Source organism: Chiloscyllium plagiosum, chromosome 31 (assembly GCF_004010195.1).
Source record: "Chiloscyllium plagiosum isolate BGI_BamShark_2017 chromosome 31, ASM401019v2, whole genome shotgun sequence".
NCBI lineage: Eukaryota > Metazoa > Chordata > Chondrichthyes > Orectolobiformes > Hemiscylliidae > Chiloscyllium > Chiloscyllium plagiosum.
The window spans coordinates 40,185,974-40,212,330 of record NC_057740.1 but is presented as its reverse complement, the minus strand read 5'-3'; the positions used below and the strand labels follow the sequence as shown (position 1 = coordinate 40,212,330).

The 26,357-nt window shown below is 42.0% G+C and overlaps 1 protein-coding gene across 7 annotated transcripts in view; it reads right to left on the bottom strand.

The window, feature by feature from the left end:
* Nucleotides 1-5,686: 5,686 nt before the first annotated feature.
* gatad2ab (GATA zinc finger domain containing 2Ab) overlaps nucleotides 5,687-26,357 on the bottom strand; it is a 102,099-nt gene continuing 81,428 nt past the window's right edge. For all 7 annotated transcript variants that reach the window (XM_043721459.1, XM_043721458.1, XM_043721460.1 and 4 more), the window contains 5 exons: nucleotides 21,625-21,901; nucleotides 17,324-17,526; nucleotides 16,163-16,249; nucleotides 11,923-12,106; nucleotides 5,687-10,012 (listed from right to left, as the gene is read on the bottom strand). In XM_043721459.1, the coding sequence (XP_043577394.1) occupies nucleotides 9,879-10,012; nucleotides 11,923-12,106; nucleotides 16,163-16,249; nucleotides 17,324-17,526; nucleotides 21,625-21,901 (885 nt within the window). In that variant the 3' untranslated portion in view covers nucleotides 5,687-9,878. The remainder of the gene's footprint in view (nucleotides 10,013-11,922; nucleotides 12,107-16,162; nucleotides 16,250-17,323; nucleotides 17,527-21,624; nucleotides 21,902-26,357) is intronic.

Below are 26,357 nucleotides of genomic sequence, written 5' to 3'. Positions count from 1 at the left end.
ATATTAAAAACACTGCCAGCCTTTCAAGCCACAACTGTACAATGCTGCTGCTGCCAACATTTACCTGCCATTCACACTCAACCCATCATTGCATCTTCACTGTTGCTGACATACCTTTCAGGATCCACTTTGCAGAGTGCCTTACTGACTTCCAGCTGTGATCAGTGCAAAGTCTTTCTGCCAGCTACCCTGGTAAACCCCTGGCTGCACCTCAAACTCAAAGGTTCAAGGTTGCACACAACTGATGTGCAGCTTCTAGCTAAACTGGAAGCTCAGCCATTGAGGGGACATTCAGTGGGTGGGAGAACATCTCGGAAACAGTGCTTATTCGGGGTGAGAAAACAAAGAAATTCAGCATAATTGTAAGTGACAAGGCAGAGATGGTACATACACACAGCCACACTCAAAGGCTACACCTCAGGACATGAATGGACTTGTTGCTGTGTGGGTGAGGTCAGAATGAAAATTTCAGTGTCAGTCAGCTCGTGATGTCACAGAGAGTGCCTTTTTCTGGGCCTCTGTTTTGTGTGTCACTACCTTTCCAAAACAAATGTGAGACAATAAATTCTCATTTTCCAACCAGCGATCCAGCCAATGGTGAAGGGTGTGGTTTATCTTTTCGAAAAAGAGAGATCAGTGTTGGTTAACCCAAGCTAAAGGAGGTTGATCCATTTTCTGCACAGAGGTTTTCTGATGTGTTGTAGATGAGGCTGGATCAGTTTAGTACCCATCAATTTGAGACAAATTAAGAGTCTTTATGCTTTGAAGGTAAAAAAAAAAGTTTTGTTTCAAAGTGAACTTGCGTTTCGTTGGTCACCTTCTCATTGTCTTGATTCATACCAACTCACCAGGTCCTTTAAAATCAACTTCTCACTTCATCCTTAGATTCTATCCATCTACAAGGCCTCTCAATCTCATCTCTTCAAATAACTAGGAGGCCATTCAGCACAAGACTGCCATAGACCTCAACTCCTCTTCCATTACAGTTCATTCATCATCCTCAACCTCTGGATATCTCAAAGTTTTATCTACCACTTTAAACACTTTCAGTGATTGCCCCACAGAACTCTCTGGAATCGAAAATACAAACATTCATTACCATGTGGCAGAAGGAATTCCTTTACAGCTTGGTTTTAAATGAGGGTCTCTTTGTTCTGCAATCATGTCCCCCAGTTCGAGACTCCCCCAATAGTGAAAACATCTTCTCACCATCGATCTGACGAAGCCCCCTCAGAATTTTTTGTTTCAATAAAATCACCCCTCATTCTTCCAAATTCTAATGAACAACGGTCTAACCTGTTTAGCTTCTCTTAATAAGTCAAACACTTCACCCCAGGAATCAGTCTAAGTGAATCTCGGTTGAACTGCCTCCAATGCCAGAACATCTTTTCTTAAGTATAGGGACCAAAATAGTCCAAGTGTGGCTTCACAATATTCTGTAGTTAGAACAAGACTTCCCTATTTTAAACTTCATCCTCCTTGCAAGTTAAAATTCTATTTGCCTGCTTAATTACTTGCTGCATCTGCACACTGTGTGTCTCATGCACAGGAACACTCAAATTGCTTTGCACTGCACTTTTTTTGGAGTCGCCCTCCATTTAAATAATAGTCTGCCTTTTGATTCCATTAAACTCCATTTGCCAAGTTTTTAACCATTCATTCAACCTGTCCATATCCCTTTGCAGAGTCTTGGTGTTGTCACTACATGTCCTTCTACCTATTTTTGTATGGTCATCAAACTTGGGACACATTTCTCCCTACAGCCTGTCGTAGATTCCTAAACTGCATCTTCTAAGGGTCCCAAACTTACTTTAGCTACTCTTTTTATTTACCGGTGGAAGGTTTATAAAAAATATTTATTGACAATTTACTTTTATAGTCAATACGGAGCTACTTTAGCCTTTGAGTCATTTGTTGCTGGTTTCTAAAAAAAAAGCCCAATTCTCTGCTCTACCACTGGCTTTCACCACTTTGCATGCCATAGTTTCTGACTGACTACTCTGTCTGCCTTTGTTAACCACTGGTGGTTTATTCTTCTCATTGACTCCTCTTTATTCTGAATGTTATGAAATATCTGCCACTGGTCATACATTATTTTGCCCTTGTTCTATTTCCCCAGGCCACTTTAAACAGCTCTTTCTTTATACCTTTTTAAAAAATTCACTCATAGAATGTAAATGTTGGCCAGGCAGTATTATTCCCCATCCCTAATTGTCCAGAGGACAGTTAACAAGTTAACCAGAGTGCTGTGGGTCTGCATTCACATGTAGACCAGACAGGCAGTTTCCTTCTCAAAAGGACATTAATGAACATGATGGGTTTTTCTGACAATTGGTAATGGATTCACAGTCATCATTGGATTAATTTCAGATTTTTAAAGATTGAATTCAAATTCCACCCTCTGTCACAGTGGGATTCAAACCTGGGTCCCTGGATTGATAACCCAGTGATAATATCACAAATTCATTGCCTCCCCTAAAAGTGCTTTACTTAAGTTGAAGATATTGGCTCAAGACCAGAGTTGCTCTCTTTCACACTGAATTTTAAAGTCTATCACATTGATTGCTACCCCTTAAAGGCTCCATATCACACCCACTGCCCCAAACACATCAACAGCCAAAATCTACAATTAGATCAGTCTAGCTGTCAGCAGAGGAAATATAACAGTTGTAGGTTTACTTCCAGATTATGCCCTCAGATCCATTCCTCACAAAGCTCCCTGAAGCTTTGCAAATCAAAGAACAAAAACAAAATTATACTGTGTCTGTCAGATTACCCCCAAAATGCTTCACAACCAAATAATTACCTTTCGGAGAGTCATTGTTGTGTCGGAAGCAACTATTGCAAGATCCTGGAAATTGTAAATACATTAATTGATCAATTAACTTGTTATTAGGATGTTAGGTCAATACGTAAGAACAGTTGCTGCCTATCGGTCTTGTTTGTATTTTGCACACTGATGTGACCCACATAGGGACTTAGGATAAAGGAGCCGAGGTAGGAGTTAGGGATATGCTGGACCCTTTGAGCCTGCTCCACTAGTTGGTCTGGTTCAGGTCTCAACTGCATTTCCCTGTCTGCACTCCCAACTGCTGCCCCCCCCACCAATAATCTTTGGCTCCTTGACTTCATAGTACAATGCACAGAAAAGTTACACTTTTTCTTATTTCTACATTCTTTTGTCTTTGTATTGTGTGTTTTGGTTTATTTTCTTGTGTTTTGAGACAAGGCTGGAGAGTGATGACACTGTACAAAACTTTTCATTATATTTTATAACAAAGCAAAACAAATCAAAAATCACATGCCAAGGCAAATGTGTGGAGGAACAGTCAGACAGGCAAAACATTCACCGCCACATAAAAACAAACTGTTGAAACACCTAGCAGGGTCCGCAGCATCTGAGGAGAGAAAACAGAATTAAAGTTTTGGGTCCAGTGACTCTTCTTCAGGAGCACGTCTTTAATGTTGATATGCAGCACCCACCTCACTGTGCTTTCCATAAAGTCAATAGCTTTGAGGTCCCTGGTGTATTCTGCAGGGAGACAGCAGCCACTGCCCTCCCTGCATGTGCAGTCTTCATGTGTCTTTCACTATCCCTTAGTCCCTGTCACTGTAAAACACTAGGATACAGCACTGTATAATACTGGGCTACAGTACTGGTGGGGACAGGTCTGCCACTGTATAACACTGGGGTACGATACTGGTGGGGACGAATTAGTCGCTAACTCTGGGAAGGAGTACTGGTAGTTAAAGATCTTCCAATATATAACTTTGGGGCCACTAACAAGCATGTTCTGAAATGCTAATTAGTTAGCAGCAACCACGCAGACAAATTTACTGTTACCAGTTTAGTCATTGCTTGGAATAGTTTACAACTGAGACTTGCGAAAGCAGATTTGTTGCAACTTCAACAAAAGCCAACTAAAGCCAATTAATCATGCACCAATTCCATCCTTACTTATCAGCAGAGACTGAGGCCAAAGCCCTGGCAAGATGGGGTCAAACCCCATTGTGTCTGGTGGAATTCAGTTGATGGATAAAATAAATCTGGATGTGAGAGGTTGTTTCAGCAATGGCTCCAGGAAATTACCATTGACTGTCAGAAAAACCTGTTTGGTTCATTAATGCCTCTTTAGGGAAGGACATCTGCCATCCTTCCTTAGTTCGGCCTGTAGGTAACACCAGACTCTGAGCCCCTTACCCTGGACCACAACCAGAAATCTCACACCCTGGTGTTGCTCTTGGCCAGGATCCCTGCCCCATGCTTGACCTGGGCAGATAGCCCCCTAAAGGCATTAGCCCTGATTACTGAGTCCAAACAAACTCCCACTTCAGGTCATGTGCTCAAGTGTCATATAAATGGCCTCGCCAGGCATTTAGCTGTTCCAAAACATTACAGAGGTGCCAGAAAGGGACAAAACTGGACAGATTGTGGATATAACTGTGCCAGGAGGACTGAAATGAGGCAGGCGGTGGCTCATTGCTACCTACTCAAGGTGGACAGGCGCCGCCATTTCATGAAAGAATACAAACAAAATCTGGTAACTCATCTGCAAGTAATAAATTGGCAGTAACCAGAAATTGTAAACATGGCTCCCAAGCTGGTACATACACAGCTACTTAACGTCAGCCTTCCTCCCCCTTAGTGAACAGGTGTGAATATCGACAGGCTGACTGGGTGTAGACAAGACTGGAGTGGAGGTTTATGAAAAGCATGAGGGGTATAGATAAGGTAAATATTTGCAGGTGTTTTTTCCCTAGGGTGAGGGATTTCAAGACTCGGGGCAACTTTTTGAACAGAGAATGTTTGTGTGTGAAATGAACTTTTGTGAGGAAGTGGTAGAAGCAGGTACAGTTACAACACACAAAAGACATTTGGATAAGTACATGAATAGGAAAGGTTTGGAGGGATATGGACCGAGAGTAGGCAGGTGGGACTAGTTTACCTTGGGAACATGGTTGGTGCAGACTGGTTGGACTGAAGGGCCTGTTTCAGTGCTGTATGACTCAATGACTATTTAACGGCCCTGTTACAGATTACACAGCATTGCAAACAATTTTTACATGGAAGATTTAAGCAGCATTCTTTAGTGCTCCACAATGACCAAAATGACAGGTGCCCGCATGAGATTGCAAAGGCCTAACTGCTCAGCACCAAGAGGTGGACACGATAGAAGGGTAAAATCTTCAAAAAGTTCAGAACCAAACAGCTTCTGTCTATGCTGATTGTTAGCTAGTTCTCCCTCAAGGCTTCATACTTTAATGTCTTAATTTTTCTTTAATGGCTTCCTTTTTCAGAAACCTCATTCCACATAATTCTCACCCCCATCATTGTCTCCGGCATCCAGCAAACCCCTGCATAGCCCTCCACCTTTTAATAACCTCAATGAAACCTGTTGGATACCAGAGCCAGCCTCATCAGGGTTGAACAAGTTTCACCCTGCTTCAACCCTGGAATCATTTTATGGGACCAGTGCAAAGTGAGTTTTATTCTGCATTTAGCTTTATAAGGAGATTCTGATCAGACACTTCAAGTGAATTTTACTTTATGCACCTAAAGTGCAGCTTACCTGAGTGTACTTGATGCCAAGTGTTGAAAATGGGAGCATCTTCATTCATCGCTGATATCCTCATATTGTGTACAAAAAGAATAAAACAAACACCATAACGGAACAGACAGTGGTGCCACAATGTTGTTTGTCCTGTTTATTTGTCATTCAAATGCTAAAAATCCCTCACATTACAATATACAATATCCATTTCAAGCATGGATTTAAATTTCCCAGCAGAGCTTCAGTGGGAACGGGCATCTCGAGCAATATCTTTGAAATTTTTCTAGTAAAGGCTATAGTCACAGTAAATGGAAGGTCCAGAAGGTAACCAATAGGTCTGCATCAACTCTTGTGACTTCAGTCAGCTGGAATATAATTTGCTGACAATACAAAGTGGAGATAAAAGTCCTTTTGCATGGCGCAGGTTTTCTGTGAAATCTGCAGTAATTTCCATGTATACAGTTGCTCCCACGTGAAAACTGTTTCTGCTTTCAGACAATATGTGCTTGAGGTTTCTGGGATGTTTGCATTCATTCTATAAACTGTCAGTTGCTCTGCTCCTGCTCCCCCTCCCCTTTGCTTCAACAACTAATTTTGCGGAAGGAAAGGGAGGAGAGAGTTGGAATGGGCATGAGGAGGAAGATGGATGTTATAGGTTTCTGATCAGCCTGCAACCCAAACGCTTGCTGTTGCAGTGAAGCTGGGCACTTTATTTGGTATCAATTTGTTACTGATCGTTCAAAAGAGGCACAACGATCTACATTTCTTTCAAAATATAAAAGTATTGTCAAACATGGTTACCTGTCCCTCTCCCTATAAAACCAAAAACAAAAGACAATGACCTTACCTGACCAGATGGCCCAAACATGTGTGAGGAGGCCTATTCCCACAGGGAACTACATGGATTGAGCATGCCCCCAAATTAACACGAGTTGCTGGACAAGAGACAACTTCCATCCCAAGTGGGGTTCAATCTGAACCCAGGTTCCAGAGATCACAGCCTTGCACCTGCATCTCCCTCCCTTTCTGTCCCAGACAGGGGAAAAGGGGAGCAGGAAGAGGGGGGTCCCAATATGGGATGGTGGACAAGTTGAAGTTATCAACCCACTCCATCGTGAAGCACATTTTTGCCTTCTATTCTCGAGTTCTCAATCCTAGACTTAAGGGATTACCCATGAAAGAGAAAGAGCAAAAGGTACAGGGCACACAGTTTGCCATTTATAAAGCATTACATAAACTTAATACATTGGGCTTGGTTCTTCAAAACAAGTAGGATGCAACCAATTTCAGAATGTAAACAGCTAGAGGAGGAAGTGGAGCGAGGACAATGGAACCAACTCAAGGACAGAAGTGCCTCTTCTATTGTTTAATGGGCCATGAGCAGAGTCAGCAGAGCTCAACTCTACCTAGAAAGCAGGCTGGGCAGTGAGGACAGAAAAGGGAGAGAGAATTGGGGACAATTTTTTTTAAAAAGCCGTCACACAGTCTAACCCAACCTCCAGGTGGATTTGAGTCGGGGCCATTTTCTGCTCCGACTCCAAGTCTACAATCCACCCTGAATAGTGAACGTCAACCTGCGGAAAGATCCAATAAAGATCGCAACAAACTCAAACTTCTACAACAAAAAAATAACTTCAGTTATGTACATTGCAACAGAGAACCTGAGTCTCCGAGATAACTTTCAATTACCCAGCTCCACCCAATATGTTACAAAACCGATTAATTTGCCAGCAATCCACCCATCCTTCCAGCAGCCCCCACGTCATTCCAAACGAAAAAAAACACATACTGAAAGACACTTGTCAATATATCCAGGCAACTGCTTCTTTTAAAAAGAGGGGGATTAATTCTTTTGGTAGTAACACAGAAACAGTATACAGGAGACAATCTGGAGCAGTGACCAGTGTGAAAGCCTCCTCATTGCCCCCTTTCACTGGGACTTGGATCCATACAAATCCCACTACCCTCTTCCATACATGTAAATGGACTTCCAAATTGGAGTCACTTGATGACCAGCAGCAGCATGAACTTTGGTAAACTTTTTTCCAAACTTAAGGGACAGAAAGGCAGAGGGAAGCACTTCCACACACTTCTTAGTGCCCTCATCTGATGAGATCAACAAAGACTGAACTGGTAAATACTGTTCTATGGCATACTGGTACACTCACTAAGTCTCTGTTGTCCCTTATAGTGCATAAGCTCTTACCTTTATGCACATTATTAAATTGGAAACATTCTCTTTTGACCCATTTCCACGATGGGGATCTGATCAGACGTAAATATCGGGATCTCTGAAAATTACAACGTCACACTTTGCAATGATCCAACTCCACTCAACAATATTACTCTGGTGATATTAAATTTCTTGCTCAAGAGAGCCCTTAAGGTTTACAGGAGAAAAACAGAGATAACTGGCAAAATCTTTTTAATGGCTTCCAAATGGCTAATTAAATAACAAAAAAGGAGGGGAAATAAAAATCTCCCTAAATGAAGGAGGAAATTATTCGCACTGGAAGGTGAAGCAAATGAGTTAAAAATAACAGTGCCAATTCCAGTTTCTCAGAGTTCAAAACAGAACATGTACTTGCTTGGGCACAGTTTAACACTGTGGATGTTTGTGCTTTTTTTATCACGTCTATCTCTTCCCAGCTCTAGCTTCAAGCAGCAACGTGCCCATGATCAAATCGCTTCAACCCACTTCTGTCTGCCTGCCTGCCCCTTTCCAAACATAAATGCATGGCTTATCTTCGACTACAGCACTGCAGCATTCAGGTAAGGACACCTCTCTCAAATAGACTGGGAGTAAAATGCAAGAGCACCATCCTGTAGTGAGGTTCAATGTATGCATATAAGAGAAAAATCTATCCCCAACCCTCTAATAATTATGGAACAGAGATCCAGGCACATAAAAAAAAATCCAGCATCAGGAGCATGGGAGCTAGATCTGCCATAAGATTGATACTAATGGGGTAATTAATCAAGTACTCCAATGTGGAGGTTTCCAAACAGCAGTAGACCCACAACAAAGGTGGTGGGGGAGAAAGAGAGCAGAAAAAAAAACCCTCCCTTCCTGAAGTCTCTTCAGCAAAGTGAAGGAATGTCAGTGCTGAGGTCATATCCCTGACTTGAATGGAAATGGCATTCAAGGGTAGCTTGCTCACCAGTGAGTAACTTCATGTTGAACTTGCAAATAAAAACACACAAAACCCTTGTTGAAATAAGTTCTCCACTCAAAGCAATAGAAAATGACCCGTGTCTTAGGTTACCCGTCTATTCCCAGTGTAAAATATGCTGCTTGCAAATTGACTTACGTTCAATGTGCATTTGTTGGGGTTTGTGAAAGGGCAGGAGGAATTACTTGATTACTATTACTGATGGAAAGTGAGTTATGGGACAGCCAGGAAACACACACTGGAAATCATCAGCATCATTGCACATCCTCTAACAACGTTGTGCATAGCCACTTACTTTTTTCAGCCAAACTTTAATTTTTGCTGTAAAAGGAAACCCCCATTTAAAGCTTGGGTTGCAAGTGGGCAAGGCGCAGAGGGGCGTTGGAATCTGCAGAGAAATCACTGTTTGCTTCAAAGCAATTAAACAAAAACATTTTAGGAATGGAAGAGTAGAAGCTACAAACATATATCATCGTAGGTAGAGTCCTCATGCTTTGGACAACACTAGTTTGTGATCCTTCAACATTGCCCAGTCTGCATCTCAAATCTGTTCTTAAAAATGCAACGCTCCAAATTGTCACAACTGTAACTGACTCAAAAGTCCTCTTCTCAACTTCAACCCTCAGAATGATTGACACTGTTAGTATGTTTGCGGACATGATAAAGAAAGAGAAAACCCCTAAACAAAACTATACAGCTAATGTAGAACTTGAGAACTATGGTGCAGTCCTTTATACTATGAAGGCGAGAAACAATGGCACACGCTCACACAGGCTCACACTCATTTATACATACAGGCACGCACTCTCATACGCACGCACGCACACACACTGAGAAAGAGCAAGTAAAAAAAATTCTCATTTCCCCATACAATTTTCATTATAATCCAACAAAATGAATACTCATTCCTAATAGTCACATGTTGTAATTTTCCTTATACATTGTGTAAGAAGTGTCCAAAAGGCAAAGAAATCCAGATTTCATCTGAACAGAGCTATGGGAAAATGGCTGGGTTGCTGGGTTGACGCGGGCCCCACACCTCTCTGACTGTTGGACTGCATGTTAGCAGTAAAGAGGGGTGCAAGGTTTTGGCGGTTGTCTCTTGGAGCTATTTCCCTCCCTCCCTCTCCCTCCCCCCAACCCCCATCCCAATTTATTTCCATGTGGTGGCCGACTGGCTGATAGATCGTGAAGGGATCATGTCCAGCAGGTACTCGCGCTGACGTTCCACGGCTGAAGTTGTCTTGTGCATCGAAAGATTCGGGCTAACGTATGCCATTGTAACCCCTAAAATTGAAAGTAGCAAAACTTACTCACTGCACCAAAACAAACAATATTTTCAGAATTATTGACAGAATCTGATGAGCTGATCCCAAATTGTGCATGTCTGACTGGAAGCTAGCATACTGGAGTTACCAATCCCCACTCCACCATTACCTTGTTTCCCATCAACTATCAATCTTGACCATAACAAATGCTTTCATCTTTTCAGGTCTCAAAGTCAAATTCAACTCTAGCTTGTGCTCAATGCACATTTTCTGAAGCACTCTAGATTAGATTATGAAGCAGTTACCTGCACCAAATTAAATAATTTAAAATGCATGACAGCTACGATATAATGATACTTGCTGTATCATTTCTCAGACCTGAGAGAGGGAATACTCACGGAAATAAATGCTGGGAGATGTATTGCAACGGATTGGAGGATCTGTAAAGCAACTTTCTGGGAATCTTGTTAAATTTAATTTTAATCCAAATTGGGCAATGCATGATTGTTTTGAAAGAAAGTAAGTATTTAGTTATGTTTGACAACCTCTCCAGCAATGTTCCATACAGGCCTTTATGAAGTATAGCACACAGCATGCTACTCTTCACCACACTCATTTCCCTCAGATAACTCATACTACAAACTTGAGTAAACAGCATCCAGAAATGGGGCAGCATAGTGGTTCGGTGCTTACTGCTGCTGCCTTAACAGTGCCTGGGACCTGGGTTCAATTCCAACTTTGGGTAATGGTCAGTGTGGAGTTTGCACATTATCCCTGTGTCTACATGGGTTTCCTCACACAGGCTAGGTGGATTGTCCATGTTAGTGCCTAGAGATGTGTAGGCTAGGTGGGTTAGCCATGGGGAATGCAGGGATAGGGTAGTGGGGTGAGTCTGGGTGGGATGGTGTTTGGAGGGTCAGTGTGGACTTGTTGGATTGAATGGTCTGTTTCCATACTGTAGGAATTTGATGAAATACAAGGCTTATGGTTACATTAAGATCAAGCTGGGGAAATGCAAAGAAAACCTGTCCCACAGAACACAACACAGCTTGGACATGTATCCTTAATACATTAAAAACAGACAGCAGTGAAATTATCATTAAAAACATGCAAAATCACAAGAAAAATAAATTACTCCAGGAAAGGAACAAAATATACTGAGACTTGATCAGACAAAAAGATTAGGAAACAGCAGCAGCAGGGAGCAGTGGATACAAGGAGGGAGAAGCAAGAGACAGCAAATTATAGGGACACTGACAAAGAATACACATGCTGATGCAGCACGGAATTCAACACCAGCCAAGTCGCTACAATTAGCTTAAACAGAGCTGATGATTCTGTCTCCTCAGTATTGGGAGTCAGTCTGGATGATTAATTAATTAATACTTCACTGTGCGTTGCCAGACTAGGACTTCACTGATTTCCAGCATTCTCAGCGTTTCCCTCCATGTCAATATTAGCCCCATTTAATTTTGTGTTCCCCTCACTAACTGTAACTTCCTCTACTTGAAGAACTTTGGGTATTGCTCCAATTTTTGGCCTGGTCAATCCCCCACTTTCTTTGCTCTCACCAACTGGAAACTGCAGTTTCATTCCTTTACATCTCTGTCACACTCCGCCCTTTTTATGGCGTTTTTCTTTCCTTGAGCTGTTGGTGGTTCAGTTTCAAACTCTGGCTAATAATGCTCCTGGGAAGCTCCTTTAGGATGTTTTACTATGTTGAAGATCCTCTGCAAATGCAAACAATTGTTGCATTCCACCCCACAGAGGTCATGCTGGACATCAGGGTAGGTTCAAGCAACCTGCTGTCTACTCAGTTTGAAGCAAAGCCGAAAGCTGTCATATTGTTTTACACAGTAAATGTGCAGACTGAGAATGTCTGCTAGCAAGAGACAGAGACACAATAAATGGAATATCTTGCTGTTCTACCTGTGTTGCTAATCTGCTTCCTCCAGGTGGTGGTGTTGCCTTTGCTCCCAGCTCGCTCGGTGTGCTTATTTTGCCTGCTGACAAGAGCAGCATTTTGCAGTTGAGACGATTGGCTAAACGTGTGCAGCACTCCTCGGGGGTTGGTTGTAATTGACTGTGGCCCTCGAGACAGCTGCCCAGAGCTCTGGATAAATTAAATTCACCACACGTTATTACACATCTAAAAGAAACATTAAAATTCAATCATGATCCACTTTCTTGACACGGATTCTGTACTCAAAAGATAACGAACTTTGGAACTGAAGAGTTCTCACATTTGAGCACACTGGTTCAGCCTGTAGAAAACCTCTCGGGTCAAGTACAAGGTGGGCTGGATGCAAAGTTAAGCTCCCCTTGCTCTGCATCAGCCCTAACCATCAAAGATAATACTTAGTTTGCTGCACAAAAATTGCAATTACTCACCTCCAACTATAGCTCATCCTCGTGAAATTACAATTCTTGTCTGTCTTTTAGAGTGTTCAGCTGCATTGCTTCTTTCGACAAAGATAAGACCTAATTATTCTGAATGAACTCTGATCCTTGGATGGGAAGAAATCTCAGTAATTTTTAAAAGTTCACTCACAGGATGTGGACATCACTGGCTAGGCCAGCATTTATTGCCCATCCCCAATTGCCATTAAGAGTTAACCACATTGCTGTGGGTCTGGCGTCACACACAGGCCAGACCAAAGAAGGACAGCAGTTTCCTTCCCTCAAGGGCGTCAGTGATCCAGGATGGGTTCTTCTGATAATCAGCAATGGATTCATGGCCATCATTCGAGACTTGAAAAATCAGTTTTAAAGATTCAAAGCTTGCTTTTAAGTTCAGCCATAATTGCTTAAACCCCTTCTGAAGCTTTCATGTTTCATCAATTTCCTTCTCAATAAGTTTTACTCTCCCCTGGTTTTGCTCATTAGGCACGCAGCAGAGATAGTGGCAGGTCTGAGCACAAACAGGGCAAGACAGTCAACACTGGAGTCTTCAGACAGCACGCAAGGCATAGAAACATAGAAAATGGACAACACTTACTTGCCCCATCTATGCTGGCCAAAACAGCTATCCACCTTAATTCCACTTTCCAGCTCTCAGTCCATAGACTTTATGATTCAGCACTTGGAGTGAATGTGCACATACTTTGTAAATGTGATGAGCATTTCTGCCTCTCCCACACTTTCAGTGAGTGAGTTCTAAACTTCCATCACCCCAATCTAATCTTTCTGCCTGTTAATGAGTCAGTGAAGTTTAATTCCTCTCTGGCTGGGGTCAGGTGCCAGCAGATTGGAGGACATGTAATGTGGTTCCACTTTTTAAGCAGGGTGATAGAGGTGAACCAGGAAATTCTGGTTTCACATCAGTTGTAGGGAAACTATTGGAGAGAATTCTGAAGGAACAAATTAATACTCAGTTGGAAAGGCATGGGTTCAGCATGGCTTTGTCAGAGGGAGGTCATGCCAGACAAATTTGTTATAATGTTTTCAAAATGTGACCAATTGTGTGAATAAGGGAAGTTCAATTGATGTCATTTATATGGATTTTAGCAAAACTTTTGACAAGATCCCACATGGGAGACTGATTGAAAAGGTTAAAGCACTTGGAATTGAGGGAAACTTGGCGAGATGAATCAGAAACTGGCTTAATGTTAGGACATAAAGAACGGAAGGGTGTTTGAGTGACTGAAGGCCAGTGTCCCATAGTGTGCCACGAGGGTCGGTACTGGGACCTTTAATGTTTTGTTATATAAAAATGATATGGATTAAAATGGGAGGTGAATGCCTCTAACAAGCATATTAGCTCACAATATCTTCAGGGCGTTTATTTCAACCACTTAGCTCTATATCAAAACTGGAGATTTGAAACAGTCCTGTTACCCATATCTCAATTCAGGAACTGAGTTGTTAACTGTATCAATTGAGGTCAAATATATACAGGAGAAGAGCACTGGGCGGTCACTTGAACACATTAAGAAAAGCCATTCAGCTCAATCTGCCCACTACTGTACAAGAACATGGCTGATCCACCCTAGTCCTCAACTACTCGTTTGTGCTAATGCCTTGGTTCCCTGATGTTTCAACAATTTAACCACCACCTCCTTAAATACCTTCAGTGATCCAGCCTCCACAAATCTCTGGGCTGGAGACTTCCAGAAATTTATTAGCCTCCAGAAGTAGTTCCTTTACAAGGAGAAGAATGTCCTCATATTCTGTACCTAAGTTCCCCAAATCAAGACTTCCCCACTCGTCAAACTAACTTCTCAACTGCACTGTCGAGCCCCCTCAGAATTCCTAATGCTGCAGCAAGATGACTCCACATTTTTCTAAATTCCAATGAATAAAGGTCTAACTTGTGTTCATAAAGAGACCTCTTGCCAACCAGCAATGAATTAATTTAGTTGTTTTGATTCTTTAAGCACACAAAGAGACACTCACAGGACCTGGATTCTTTGATGAAGAACACACCCGTAACATTTCACTCTGAACAAATTGATTCCAAGTAAAGGCTGGTTCTAGCTCCTTCCAGTCTCCATTTGGCAATCAGGGTTATAGTTGAAGGAACTTCACAATTATTAAAAACTTCAGTTACTCTGAACTCAGGAATCTATTCAACAAATTGGTCAAAGTCAAGCAATATACCACTCAATTGAATTTTACGTTTGTATGAATTTTATCCTGCAAAACATTTATATTTCTGCTGCAACCTTTCATAGGTGGCCTGTCTGCAAGGCATTTTTCTACCTTGCAGAGCATTCAGAGGAGTTAATGTGGAATGCAGAAGAGAAAGGGGCACTTGTTAATCCTGCAACATGCTAACACGTTCACTGCATCCATGCTATGTTCAAGTTTGCCCACACACAGCGTGGACACCTCCATTGAAAAAATACCTCATTTGCTGTGAGCACAAGCAATTGCTGCAAGAAGCCAGAATTGGGACAGGCAAACTAATCCAGGAGACAGGTTCGCAATTCAGTGCTTGCTGATTTAAGAAGTTAATTTTGTGACACTCTTGTCCACTATAATCAAAATAAAATCAGGAAAAACTCAGGTCTTGCGGTACCAATGTAGAAAGAAAAAGATGAAATTTTGAATCCAATATGACTGCCACAGTTAACTCTGCTTCTCTCTCCAAGAATAGACAGGTAGGAGACTGGAAGAACACAGCAAGCCAGGCAGCGTCAGGAAATGGAGAAGTCGACATTTTGGGTGTAACCCTTCTTCAGGACTGGGGGTGGGTGTGGGGGGAGCTGCAGATAAAGAGGGTGGCGGGGGCAGAGTGGTGAAGTGGGGATAGGTGAGGACATGTACAGGGTATGACCTAGTTGGCCAGTGGGAGGAATGAATCCAGTTGGTGTCAGGGAGCAGTGGAAGGGAGGGGGAGGGGCTGGGAAGGGAGGTTATTTGAAAGCGGAGAACTGAGTGTTGAGTACTCTGGGCTGTAGGGTGTCCAGGTGGAAGGTAAGGCATTGTTCCTCCAATAGGAGCTGTGGTTTGTTTTGGCAACGGAGGTGGCCAAGGATGGTCATCTCAGAAAGTGAGTAGTTGGGGGAATTGAAACGAGGGGTGACTGGGATGTCCGGTCGCCCTAATGGACCCAGCTGCGATGCTCGTTGAGTTCCCCAAGTTTCTGTTTGGTCTCCCTGATGTCGAGAAGGCCACATCAGCAGCACCTGATGCAGTAAACTAGGTTGGAAGGGAGACAAATGAACCTTTGTTGCACCTGGAAAGACTGTTTGGGGCCCTGGATGGACAGTCCTTGGATGAACCCAGGTCCTTGGAGAAATATCACCTTACCTTCTGCCTGGGCAGCCTACAGCCTGGAGGACTCAACATTGAAATCTCCAATTTCAAATGACCTCCCTTCCCATCCCCCTACTCCCTTCTACCAATTGGATTCAATCCTCCCACTGACCAATCAGGTTGTACCCTTCACCTATCCCCCACCTCCCCTTTTATCTGCAGCTCACCCCACACCCACCCCAGTCCCAAAGAAGGGTTACACCCAAAACATCAACTTCTGCACCATCTGATGCTGCCTGGTTTGCTGTGCTCTTCCAGTTTCCTCCCTGTCTACTTTGGATTCCTGCATCTGCAGTTTTTTGTGTCTCTTTCCTAGAGTACACTCAGACCTGCCAAGCTTCTCCAGCACTTTGCATTTATTTGAGATCTCCAACACTCACAGTACTCTGCTTTTACTTGTCTTCCATACCTGTTTCAACGTGTGGTGCTGTACTGCAGAGTCCTGCTTGCTCTGTACAGTTGATGATGTCTGTTGCAGTATCCGCTGCTCAATCTCCTGTAAAATAGAGGAATGTTTTTATTTCTCCACCAGTATCTCCTTCATACCTATGCAGCATGGAGACAGCTATCTGCATGTAGTACAGGCTCTGGCCCAGAGACCTCTATCATCCTCCAAAGTCACTTGGATTGTTGTTGGAGTAGATATTTCATATTCCAGCCCCAGAGAGACAATTATCCTGGAAACTGAGCTAGTCACTGGTCGGTTTGAATTCTCTCCTCTCACAAATTAAACAAACTTTATCCTCCAAAGCAACAGAGTATCAATCCCTCAATACAGAGGGCACATGACAACATTAAATAAAAAAATTAACAAGTATTATTTAAATACACATTGGTACAGTACTACAGAGTGGCACAAGTATGTCACTGTAGAACATGGGTTTGCAGTATGGGTCACTGGGGTACGTACTGGTGGGAACAGGTCTGTCACTGTATAACACTGGGGGACAGGTCTGTCAGTGTATAACACTGGGATACAGTACTGCTGGGGACAGGTCTGTCACTGTATAACAATGGGTTACGGTACTGGTGGGGACAGGTCTGTCACTGTATAACACTGGGGTACAGTACTGCTGGGGACAGGTCTGTCGCTGTATAACACTGGGGTAGGGTACTGGTGGGGACAGGTCTGTCACTGAATGATACAGGGGTATAGTTATGGTGAGGACAGATCTATCACTGTATAACACTGGGTTACACTAATGGTGGGGACAGGTCTGTCACTGTATAACACTGGGGGACAGTACTGGCGGGGGCAGGTCTGTCACTGTATAACACTGGGGTACAGTACTGCTGGGGACAGGTCTGTCACTGTATAACAGTGGGGGACAGTACTGGCGGGGACAGGTCTGTCACTGTATAACACTGGGGGACATTACTCGCGGGGACAGGTCTGTCACTGTATAACACTGGGGTACAGTACTGCTGGGGACAGGTCTGTCACTGTATAACAGTGGGGTACAGTACTGGTGGGGCAGGTCTGTCTTGAACGAAGGTATAGTTCTGGTGGGGACAGGTCGATCACTGTATAACACGGGCTTACTAATGGATAGGTTTTTAAATTGCTCACCTGCTCTTGCTGAAGGGCCTTCACAAATGCTGCTTTCAGACGATTGGTATGCTCAGCTTTCAATGCCTTCTTTTGGTTGGACGTCACGCACTGCTCACACATGATAGTGCCAGTTTTCCCTTGCCTCCAGCGACAGGTGAAATCAGTTTTACATTGAGAACAGGCGTATGGCTCTTGGGTCAGTCCCTGTACTGAACTTTTACCTATGAATATAAAGAAACACATCGCGGCCAAATAAACAGATTTCTTCCTTACACCCAATCCACTGTCTTGAGAACATTTTCACCCATTTTATTGAATATCAGGAAAAGTCTCCTCTAAAAGGTTATGGAACACTGTCGGAACATGGTCCAGTGAGGGTCGCCAAGGAGATGGTAGCCTAGTCATTAGACACTGGGCATGTAATCTAGAACCACTGGCTAATGTTTTGGGGACATGGGTTGATATAAACAATTTGGATGAGAATTTCAGAGGCATGGTGAGTAATTTTGCAGGTGATACCAAAATTGGTGGTAATAGTGGATAGTGAAGAAGCTTTTCTAAGATTACAAAGGGATTTTGATCAATTGGGCCAATTGGCTGAAGAGTAGATGTAGTTTAATTTGGATAAATGCAAGGTATTGCGTTTTGGTAAAATAAACAAGGGCAGGACTTATACAGTTAATGGCAGGGCTTGGGACAGTGTTGTTGACCAGAGTGATTCAGATACATAGTCCTTTGAAAGTTGCATTACCGGTAGACAGGGTGATTAAGAAGGCGTTTAGCACACTTGCCTTCATTGTTCATACCATTGAGTTCATGCCATAGGAGTTGGGACTTCAAGTTGCAGTTGTACAGAATGTTGGTGAGGTCACTTTTGAATTACTTTGTACAGTTCTGGTCACCCTGCAGTAGGAAGTAAAGAATCAAACTGGAGCAGGTTCAGAAAAAGATTTACAAGGATGGTGCCAGGACTAGAGGGTTTGAGTTATAAAGAAAGGCTGAAAAAGCTGGGTCTTCTTTCACTGGAGTGGAGGAGATTGAGGGGTGACCTTATAAAGGTTTTTAAAATCATTAGGGGGATAGATAAGGCGAATGACAAAGGTCTTTCCTCTAAGGTATGAAGTTTCTAAACTAGAGGGCATATTTTTAAGATGAGAGGAAAAAGATTTAAAAGGGACTTGAGGGACAACTTGTTCAGAGATAGTGGCTAGGTACATAAATCAGAAAAACTTAGAGAGAAATGGGCCAAACACAGGCAAGTGGGACCAGTTTAATTTAAAAAACTCAATTGGCATGGACGAGTTGGATCAAAGGGTCTGTTTCTATGCTGTGTGACTCCATGGGTTCAAATCTGAATTCATTTCAACAAAATCTGGAATTAAAATGCAGATTTAATAGCAACCATATCAATTGTCACCCATCCACAAACTCATCTTGTTCACTAATGTCCTTTCAAGAAGGAAATCTGCTCTTCACCCATTCTGGCTTACTCCACAGCCACAGCAATAGGGTTCAGTCTGGGTAATTAGAGATGGTCAAAACAAAATGTACAAGCCAGTGACATCTATATCCCATGAACAAAAAATAAATGTTCCCATCGCCTATTCACACCCATGGCTGGACAGTCAAAGCTGGGGAGTGGGGAGATTTAGCTTAACTCCCATCAAATACTGGACATTCATTACTGAAGCATCTTGGGATGTTTTACTGTGTTAAAAGTGCTATATAAATGTAATGTGTTGTTGTTGGTTAACTTGGGAAATAAATTACCCACTTTGCAACTGAACTGCTCAGACTTGGAAAAAAACATATTTCTGTTGAACTTTAAACTGCTACTGAAGTACTTTGGCTTTGAAGTACAGTTACTGTACTAGGAGAAAGTGAGGTCTGCAGACTCTGGAGATCAAAGCTGAAACTTTATTGCTGGAACAGCACAGCAGGTCAGGCAGGGAAATAAATTACCCACTTTGCAACTGAACTGCTCAGACTTGGAAAAAAACATGTTTCTGTTGAACTTTAAACTGCTACTGAAGTACTTTGGCTTTGAAGTACAGTTACTGTACTAGGAAAGGTCAGGCAGGCTAGACCTGTATCCACTCAAGTTTTGAAGAGCCATTGGTAACTTAATTGGAACATACAAGACCGTGAGGGCACTTGACTGGTTGCTTGTGGAAAGGACATTTCCCCTTGTGAGGGAATCTAGACTAGGGGTCACAGTTTAAAAATAAGGGGTGCCCATTTAAAACAGTGTTGAGGAAATATTTTTTTCCCTAAGGGTTGAGTGTTTTTAGAATTTCCTTTCTCGAAAGGAACTGCTTGCAGAATCTTTAAGAACTTTTAAGGCAGGGGTACACAGATGTAAAGGTAAGGAAGGTAAAGCCACCATAGTTCTACTAGACCATATGGCTGCTTTCCTATTAAGAGAAAGTGACTGCTGGTGGCTTAGCCGGAGGGTCATAACATCTCAGGCGAAGGGAGAGGTTGAGAAGGTGAGCCCTTCATGTTAACCTCAGCCAGCACCAGAATTGAACTCATGCTATTATTTCACTCTGCATCATAAACCAGATGTCCAGCAAACTGAGCTAACCGATCCCTGAATGTAGAATTGTGGTTAAAATCAGATCAACTATAATACTGAATGACGGAAGAGATCTGAAGGGCCAAATGGCCTCCTCTTGTTCCTTGTTCATTTGTTGTCATGCAGCAAGATGTGGAAGCTAATTTTCACACGGCAAGCCCCTAAAACAATGTGATAATGAGCAGATACTCTGTTATGAGGTGTTAACTTGGAGATAAATATTCCAGAGATGTCAAATCTTTACATTATATACAAACTCAGCTGAGTAGGCCATGTTGCATCAGTAAAACCTTTGTTATATATGAAATCATCTGATTGTAGTTGGGCTGATCATGTAGATGGAGTCAAGATTAGAGTGGTGCTGGAAAAGCACAGCAGGTCAGGCAGCATCTGAGCAGGAAAATCAACGTTTCGGGCAAAAGGCCTTCATCAGGAATCATGTAGATGGAGTGTTAATCTGAAATACTTGCACCTTGTACCAAAATTTTTTTTAAAATCAAAAGCAACCCTTTCAGGTTTACACTGCAGTCTTCAAATTCATAGCTGACTTCATCCATAAACACAACTTGCAAAAAACTCACAAAACATAATCAGCAATTGAAACCAAAAGAACTGTGGATGCTGTAAATCAGAGACAAAAATAGAAATGGCTGACATAGCCCAGCAGGTCTGGCAGCATCTGTTGGAGAGAAATCAGAGTTAGCATTTTGGGACAGGTTTCTATAATCACTGATTAAAATTGTGGGCTGATCAACTGTCTTCTTGTCTGAAAGCTAAGATTGAGAGAAGCGGATTTCATCCAGGCTGGTGTAATAATGGAGAACGTTGATTTAATAGCTGACAAAAAAAAAAATTGGCATAATTTGGAATACAATGCCTGAAGAGTCAGTGGGGGTGAGGAAGCTAATTCAATAGTAACTTTCAAAAGGAAATTGGAAAAACACTTAAAAAGGGGAAAAGCATGTGTATGAGCAAAGAGAAAAGCAGCAGCACCAGCTGGACAGGCCTTTTAAAGAGCTAATACAGGTAAGTTGGGTGATTTTGCTACATTATTCTATGAATATTTTATAAATATTCATTCATAGGGTGTGGGCACTGCTGGCTAAGCGAGCAATTATTTCTGGTCTCTAACTACTCAGAAAATAGTTTAAGAGTCAACCACACTACTGTCGGTCTGGACACAAGGAGGTCAAACTGGTTAAGGATAGCAAATTCGTTCCCGAAAGGACATTGGTGAACCATATGGGTTTTAAAAAAAATGATAAGTGACAGTGGTTAAAAGGTTGACATTAGACTAGCTTTTCATTGCAGATTTTATGGAATTCAAATTTCATTCTCTGCCAAGGTGGGATTCAAAATTATACCTCGAGAACATTAGCCTAGGGGTCTGGATTACTAGTCAGATAACATTAGCATTATAACACTGCTTCTCCCCGTATAACGTATTATTATGTCTTTGAAGACTATAACTTCTCAAATCCAGTACTTAAGAAATGCCACAATTTGATCAATAACCCCAATTTTAGGATCCCTGACCCAGTCTCTACGGCTCTAATCAATCAGCAAAATTTTGCACTCAAGAATTACAACTCTAACAAAATACTAACAAGTGCTTACTTCAGAATAGGACTATAAACCTTAATTGTTTTCCCTCTACAGGTGTTGCCAGAGTTTCTCCAGCAATTTATTTTTGTTTCAGATCTCCAGCATCTGCAGTTCTTTATCTTAACTATAACTCTACCTTGGGTTTCTAGAAGATTATGTACCACCTCCTCCAGTCCCACCAAGTAGATGAACTCATTATTTGCAGCACTGGGTAGGAAGTTCAGCTCGGGGGCTGGTGGTTTGGGGGGTGGGATTTCCAGCAATGTCTTCTCCAGCTGCTTCCGGAGAGCAAGCTTAGCTGCTGCCTGCCGACTAGCTGGTGAGTCATTGGAATTCATGACTGACGACACTGTATTGGTGTTGGCATTTGACTGAGCCGAATTCAATGCTGAAGCTTTCATCGTACTCGATGCCTGCAAAACAATGCGAGAGATTAGACTCCTTGGCTAAAATTGAGAAATGACAAACATTTTTTCCCTTAAGCACCTCAATATTATCTTTTCTCCTATCAAGTACATGGATTTTTCCTGCAGCCTAGTTCTAAAAGCATCATTAACCCCTCTACTACTAAGCACAAATATTTAAAGATTCATGCATTCATTTACAGACCTGGGCAATACTCTCCTTGTTGCATCCTTTAAGAAACAGTGTGTTTATGGCCATGTAAAAAAAGTCTAAAAGTAGCACTCAATGAAATGAATCAACTGTGTTCAACTGAAACTTTAGAGGAGTCACTAAATGGATGTGCTACCAGCAACTCCAATGGTTATCCCCAAGTATTCTCGAGAAGCTGCCAACTTGCACCATGTATGTTTTCATTATGAAAGCACCTGACCCAGTGGTGTTGAATGAACAGTTTACATGTCCAAGCAGCAATGCCATGTGATTTAGAAGGGAACTTGCAGCTGGTGCTATTTCTATTTTTCATTTACAAACCCTTGCCCAGCAAACCAATGAACAGATATTGGGTAGGTCATCACACATGCTAAGTCCTTAATGCTCCTCAGGCCTGCATTTTCCAGGAGTGGGGCTAAGGACAGTTGTTGAGAAAACAACTCATTTTCTCATTGCTTGGCACCAGAGTTAACTCTGACATTGTGCTATTCCTCCCACTAAATGATCAACAAATGACCTGGAAACCTCAGGTGGTTACTAAAAAGATTTCTATATGGTGCACAGGTTTATAAAACTTCAGTGTATTAGATATAGCATTACATGGATTGAGGTCGTACAAGGTTAATGAAAATACAATGGAGAAAAAATAACCTCACATCAAATCACAATGCCTGAAGCTCTGGCTGCAAGACACAATAGGGCTTGTTAATTCCAATCTATTTCTCAGTGAACTGGGCACTACACAATAAATAGTCTATTTTCCAGAAACAATTATAAGAAACAGTCAATTACAGCAACTTTAAAATTACTCAGTGAATCCCTGGTGGCTGAATGGGCAAAGACATCCCTGAGACACACACACAGCTACAAGGACCACTTGAGAATACTGTCCAGCCTCAGTTATTTGACTTCAACCAGGAGTGCTATTTCCTTCAACTGAACTGAAGATTCAGAGATTGGTTAAAGCCATGTTGCCGATATTTTCAATCTGAAGCATTTGAGGCAAGAGGAGGATTAGACTTGGCTATGACCTCTTCTGAAATTAACTGGACGAGTGGGAAATATACTGGTGTGAGAACCTGAAGTGGCACCCTGATGAAACTTGCAGTATTGTTCTGAAGGAGAGGCAGAAGGGATGAAACATAAGAAATATGTGAACTAGGCCATTCTGGCCCTCAACCTTGCTTCACCATTCAAGTAAATCATAGATGATCATTCACGTTCATGTCACTTTTCTGCATCATTTCCATTTATAGTCATAGGAATCTTAGAGATGTACAGCATGGTAACAGACCCTTCATTCCAACTCATCTATGCCGACCAGATATCCTGTTTGCCAGCATTTGGCCCATATCCCTTTAATCCCTTCCCATTCATGTACCCATCCAGATGCCTTTTAAATGCTGCAGTTGATCCACCACTTCCTCTGACAGCTCATCCAATACCTTCTGCGTGAAAAAGTTGCCCATCAGGTAATTTTAAAATCTTTCCCCTCTCACCCTAAACCTATGCCCTCTAGTTCTGGACTCCCCTACCCCTGGTACTTCGACTGGTCACTGTATCCGTGTGCCTCGTGACTATATATCCCTTGATGCCTTTAGTATCTATCAATCTCTCTCTGCTATGAACTTAGTGCATGACTGAACTTCCACAGCCCTCTAGGATACAACAATTCAATGACCTACCACCCACGTGAAGTGATTCTGTAGTAATTCCACTTGTAATAAAGGCCGACAAGTCATCTGCCTTCCTAACTGTTTATTGTACCTACTAGTTCGCATGCAATGACTTATGAATGAAGACATCTTGGCCTTTGGGAAATCAACACTTCCCAATCTCTGCATCTCCATTCTTCCTAGTGAAGTGGATAATCCTACACTTATCCACATTATATTCAATCTGCAATGTTTTGCCTTATCAGTCAGTTGGGTAAAATTATCAAGGGATATGGAGAAGGGGCAGATAAATGGTTTCAGGGCTGATCATAAATGTTTCTCAAACTAGATTCTGAGACTTTGCAGAGAGCTCATAACGCAGGACCAACCTAACCATCCAGTACACTGAAGTCCAAACTGAGTGACTGAGTGGTGGGCAGAAGTATGTTCTGATCCATTCATGACTCCTCAGATATCAAAAGTCACCTCCAAATACAACAAGATCCATACAATAATCAGGATTGGGCTGACAAGTGACAAGTAACATTTATGTTACAAAAGCGTCAAACAATAACCAACAAGAGAAAATCTAACTATTATCCCTTGATGTTTACTGAATCATCAGTGAATCCCCCAATATCAACATCCTTTTTTGGGGGGCTGCAGGAGTGGGCTGGTGCCTTACCATTGACCATAAAATAAACCTTGCTGGCCATATAAATACTGTGGCCACAAAAACAAGTCCGTGACTAGGAATCTGACAAAGAGCAACTGAACTACTCACTCTCCAAAGCCTGTCCACCATGTTCAAGGAACAAATCAGGGGTGTGCTAGACTATTCCCCACTTGCCAGGATGGCTGCAGCTCCAGAAACTCTGAAGAAGTTTGACAATATCCAAAGGAAAGCAACCCAATTGGCTGTTACTACAACCATAAACATTTATTCCCACCATCACTGATGATCAGTAGCTGCAGTATGCACCATCAATGGCAGAGGTCACCAACATTTTGATTGCTTGTGACTGGTGGCTCATCACCTGCCAATTGAATAGTCTGCCAATTGCAAATTGGATTCAAGGCAAGTGATTCCATTTGTTGCCACAAGCTGGGTTGACAACAGAGGGCAGTCACCACCAACAGTAGCCAGAGAAACTTCACAGAGTGAAGCAGAGTCTACAGGAAGCTGTGTCTTGTAAGCTTGGAAAGTTGAGCTACCAGAGAGTCAGGAAACTTTGCAAAAGCAAGGAGACTAGGATGACCCGAGTGGTCTTTTATCAATGTGATATATCGGTAGACACAAGCGACACTGCCTAATTGCCCATGGTTGAATCATATTTGAAGACTTCACCATTGTTGCTCTGAAATCCACAACCAATGGAGTAATATGCACAATGAAGTCAAGAAGTATTTTGCAAAACAAAAGATGAGCCATTGGGGAAGGTAGTGGCAAAGATAGATGACAACACATCAACAATGGTCAGGTGTCATGCACCAGGTATATACTGATTTCCTTCCTTTCCTGAACTACTACTGTATAATTCAACAACAGATAATTTGTGCTAGATAATCGGTTTTGATCATGTTATGTCTCCTGTTATTGGAATTATTAATTTAATTCCTGCAAAAGTCAAACACCACCTAAAGTTCAAGACGTTACCTGATTATGGAAATCTTTTGACGCACATTGAAAGCCAATAGCTTAGCAGAAGGAAAATACTGTATTGATTTATTTCATTTTTATTGAAAATCAAACCTTTCATGGAGTCAAGGAACAAAGATACCACTCAATTATCAAACATTGCATGGCTACTTAATTTGATGTTTTTAACAGATATGACCGAAAAATTAAACTCTTAGAACAGTTAGTTACAAAGAGAATCAGAAGACAACAGCTGACATGATTACTGCAGTGAAAGATTTCATGTCAAAACGATACCTTCTGGCATAGCAAGTCAAGAAAAGGCTAGTTAAACACTTTCCTTCTGTGGTCTAAGTAAGGATAGGATTGTGGACATTAACAAGTACATTGGTCAGAGTTCAGCAATAGATTGAATGATGAGCAACTGGAGCCCAGCCTGGTATTTATTTCAAAATTCTTCATGGAAGCGGATGTTAGTGACATTTCTGAACAAATCAGTTTGCTGTTTAATCTTGACTATCACTTTGGAAATGGAGGTGGTCAGCCTTCAAAATGACCTTGCTTTGCTTTGATTTCAAATGAATCTGCCATAAATCTCCTGCCTAACGAGTACCTGCATGACTCCATCAGTTGCCCTCTCAGGATACACACCAGACTATGCAGCACTGGTGGGCAGTCTGCAGTGTCAAGTTTTACATTGAAATAAAGATAAAGATCAATTTTTCATTGTTTCAAATATATATTTTGTAATTCAATTGCAATAGTTAAATATGTACCCTTATCAATTAATTTGCCTTATATGTTTTAGCATCTTGTGATATTTTCCATTAATCAGAAGTAACTCTCATTAATAAAAAGATTGATGACCCCTGATCTTCAATGGAAGAATATGAGAACTAGGAGCAGGAGTAGGCCATTCAGCCCCTCAAGCCTGCTCTGCCATTTATCACAATCATCACT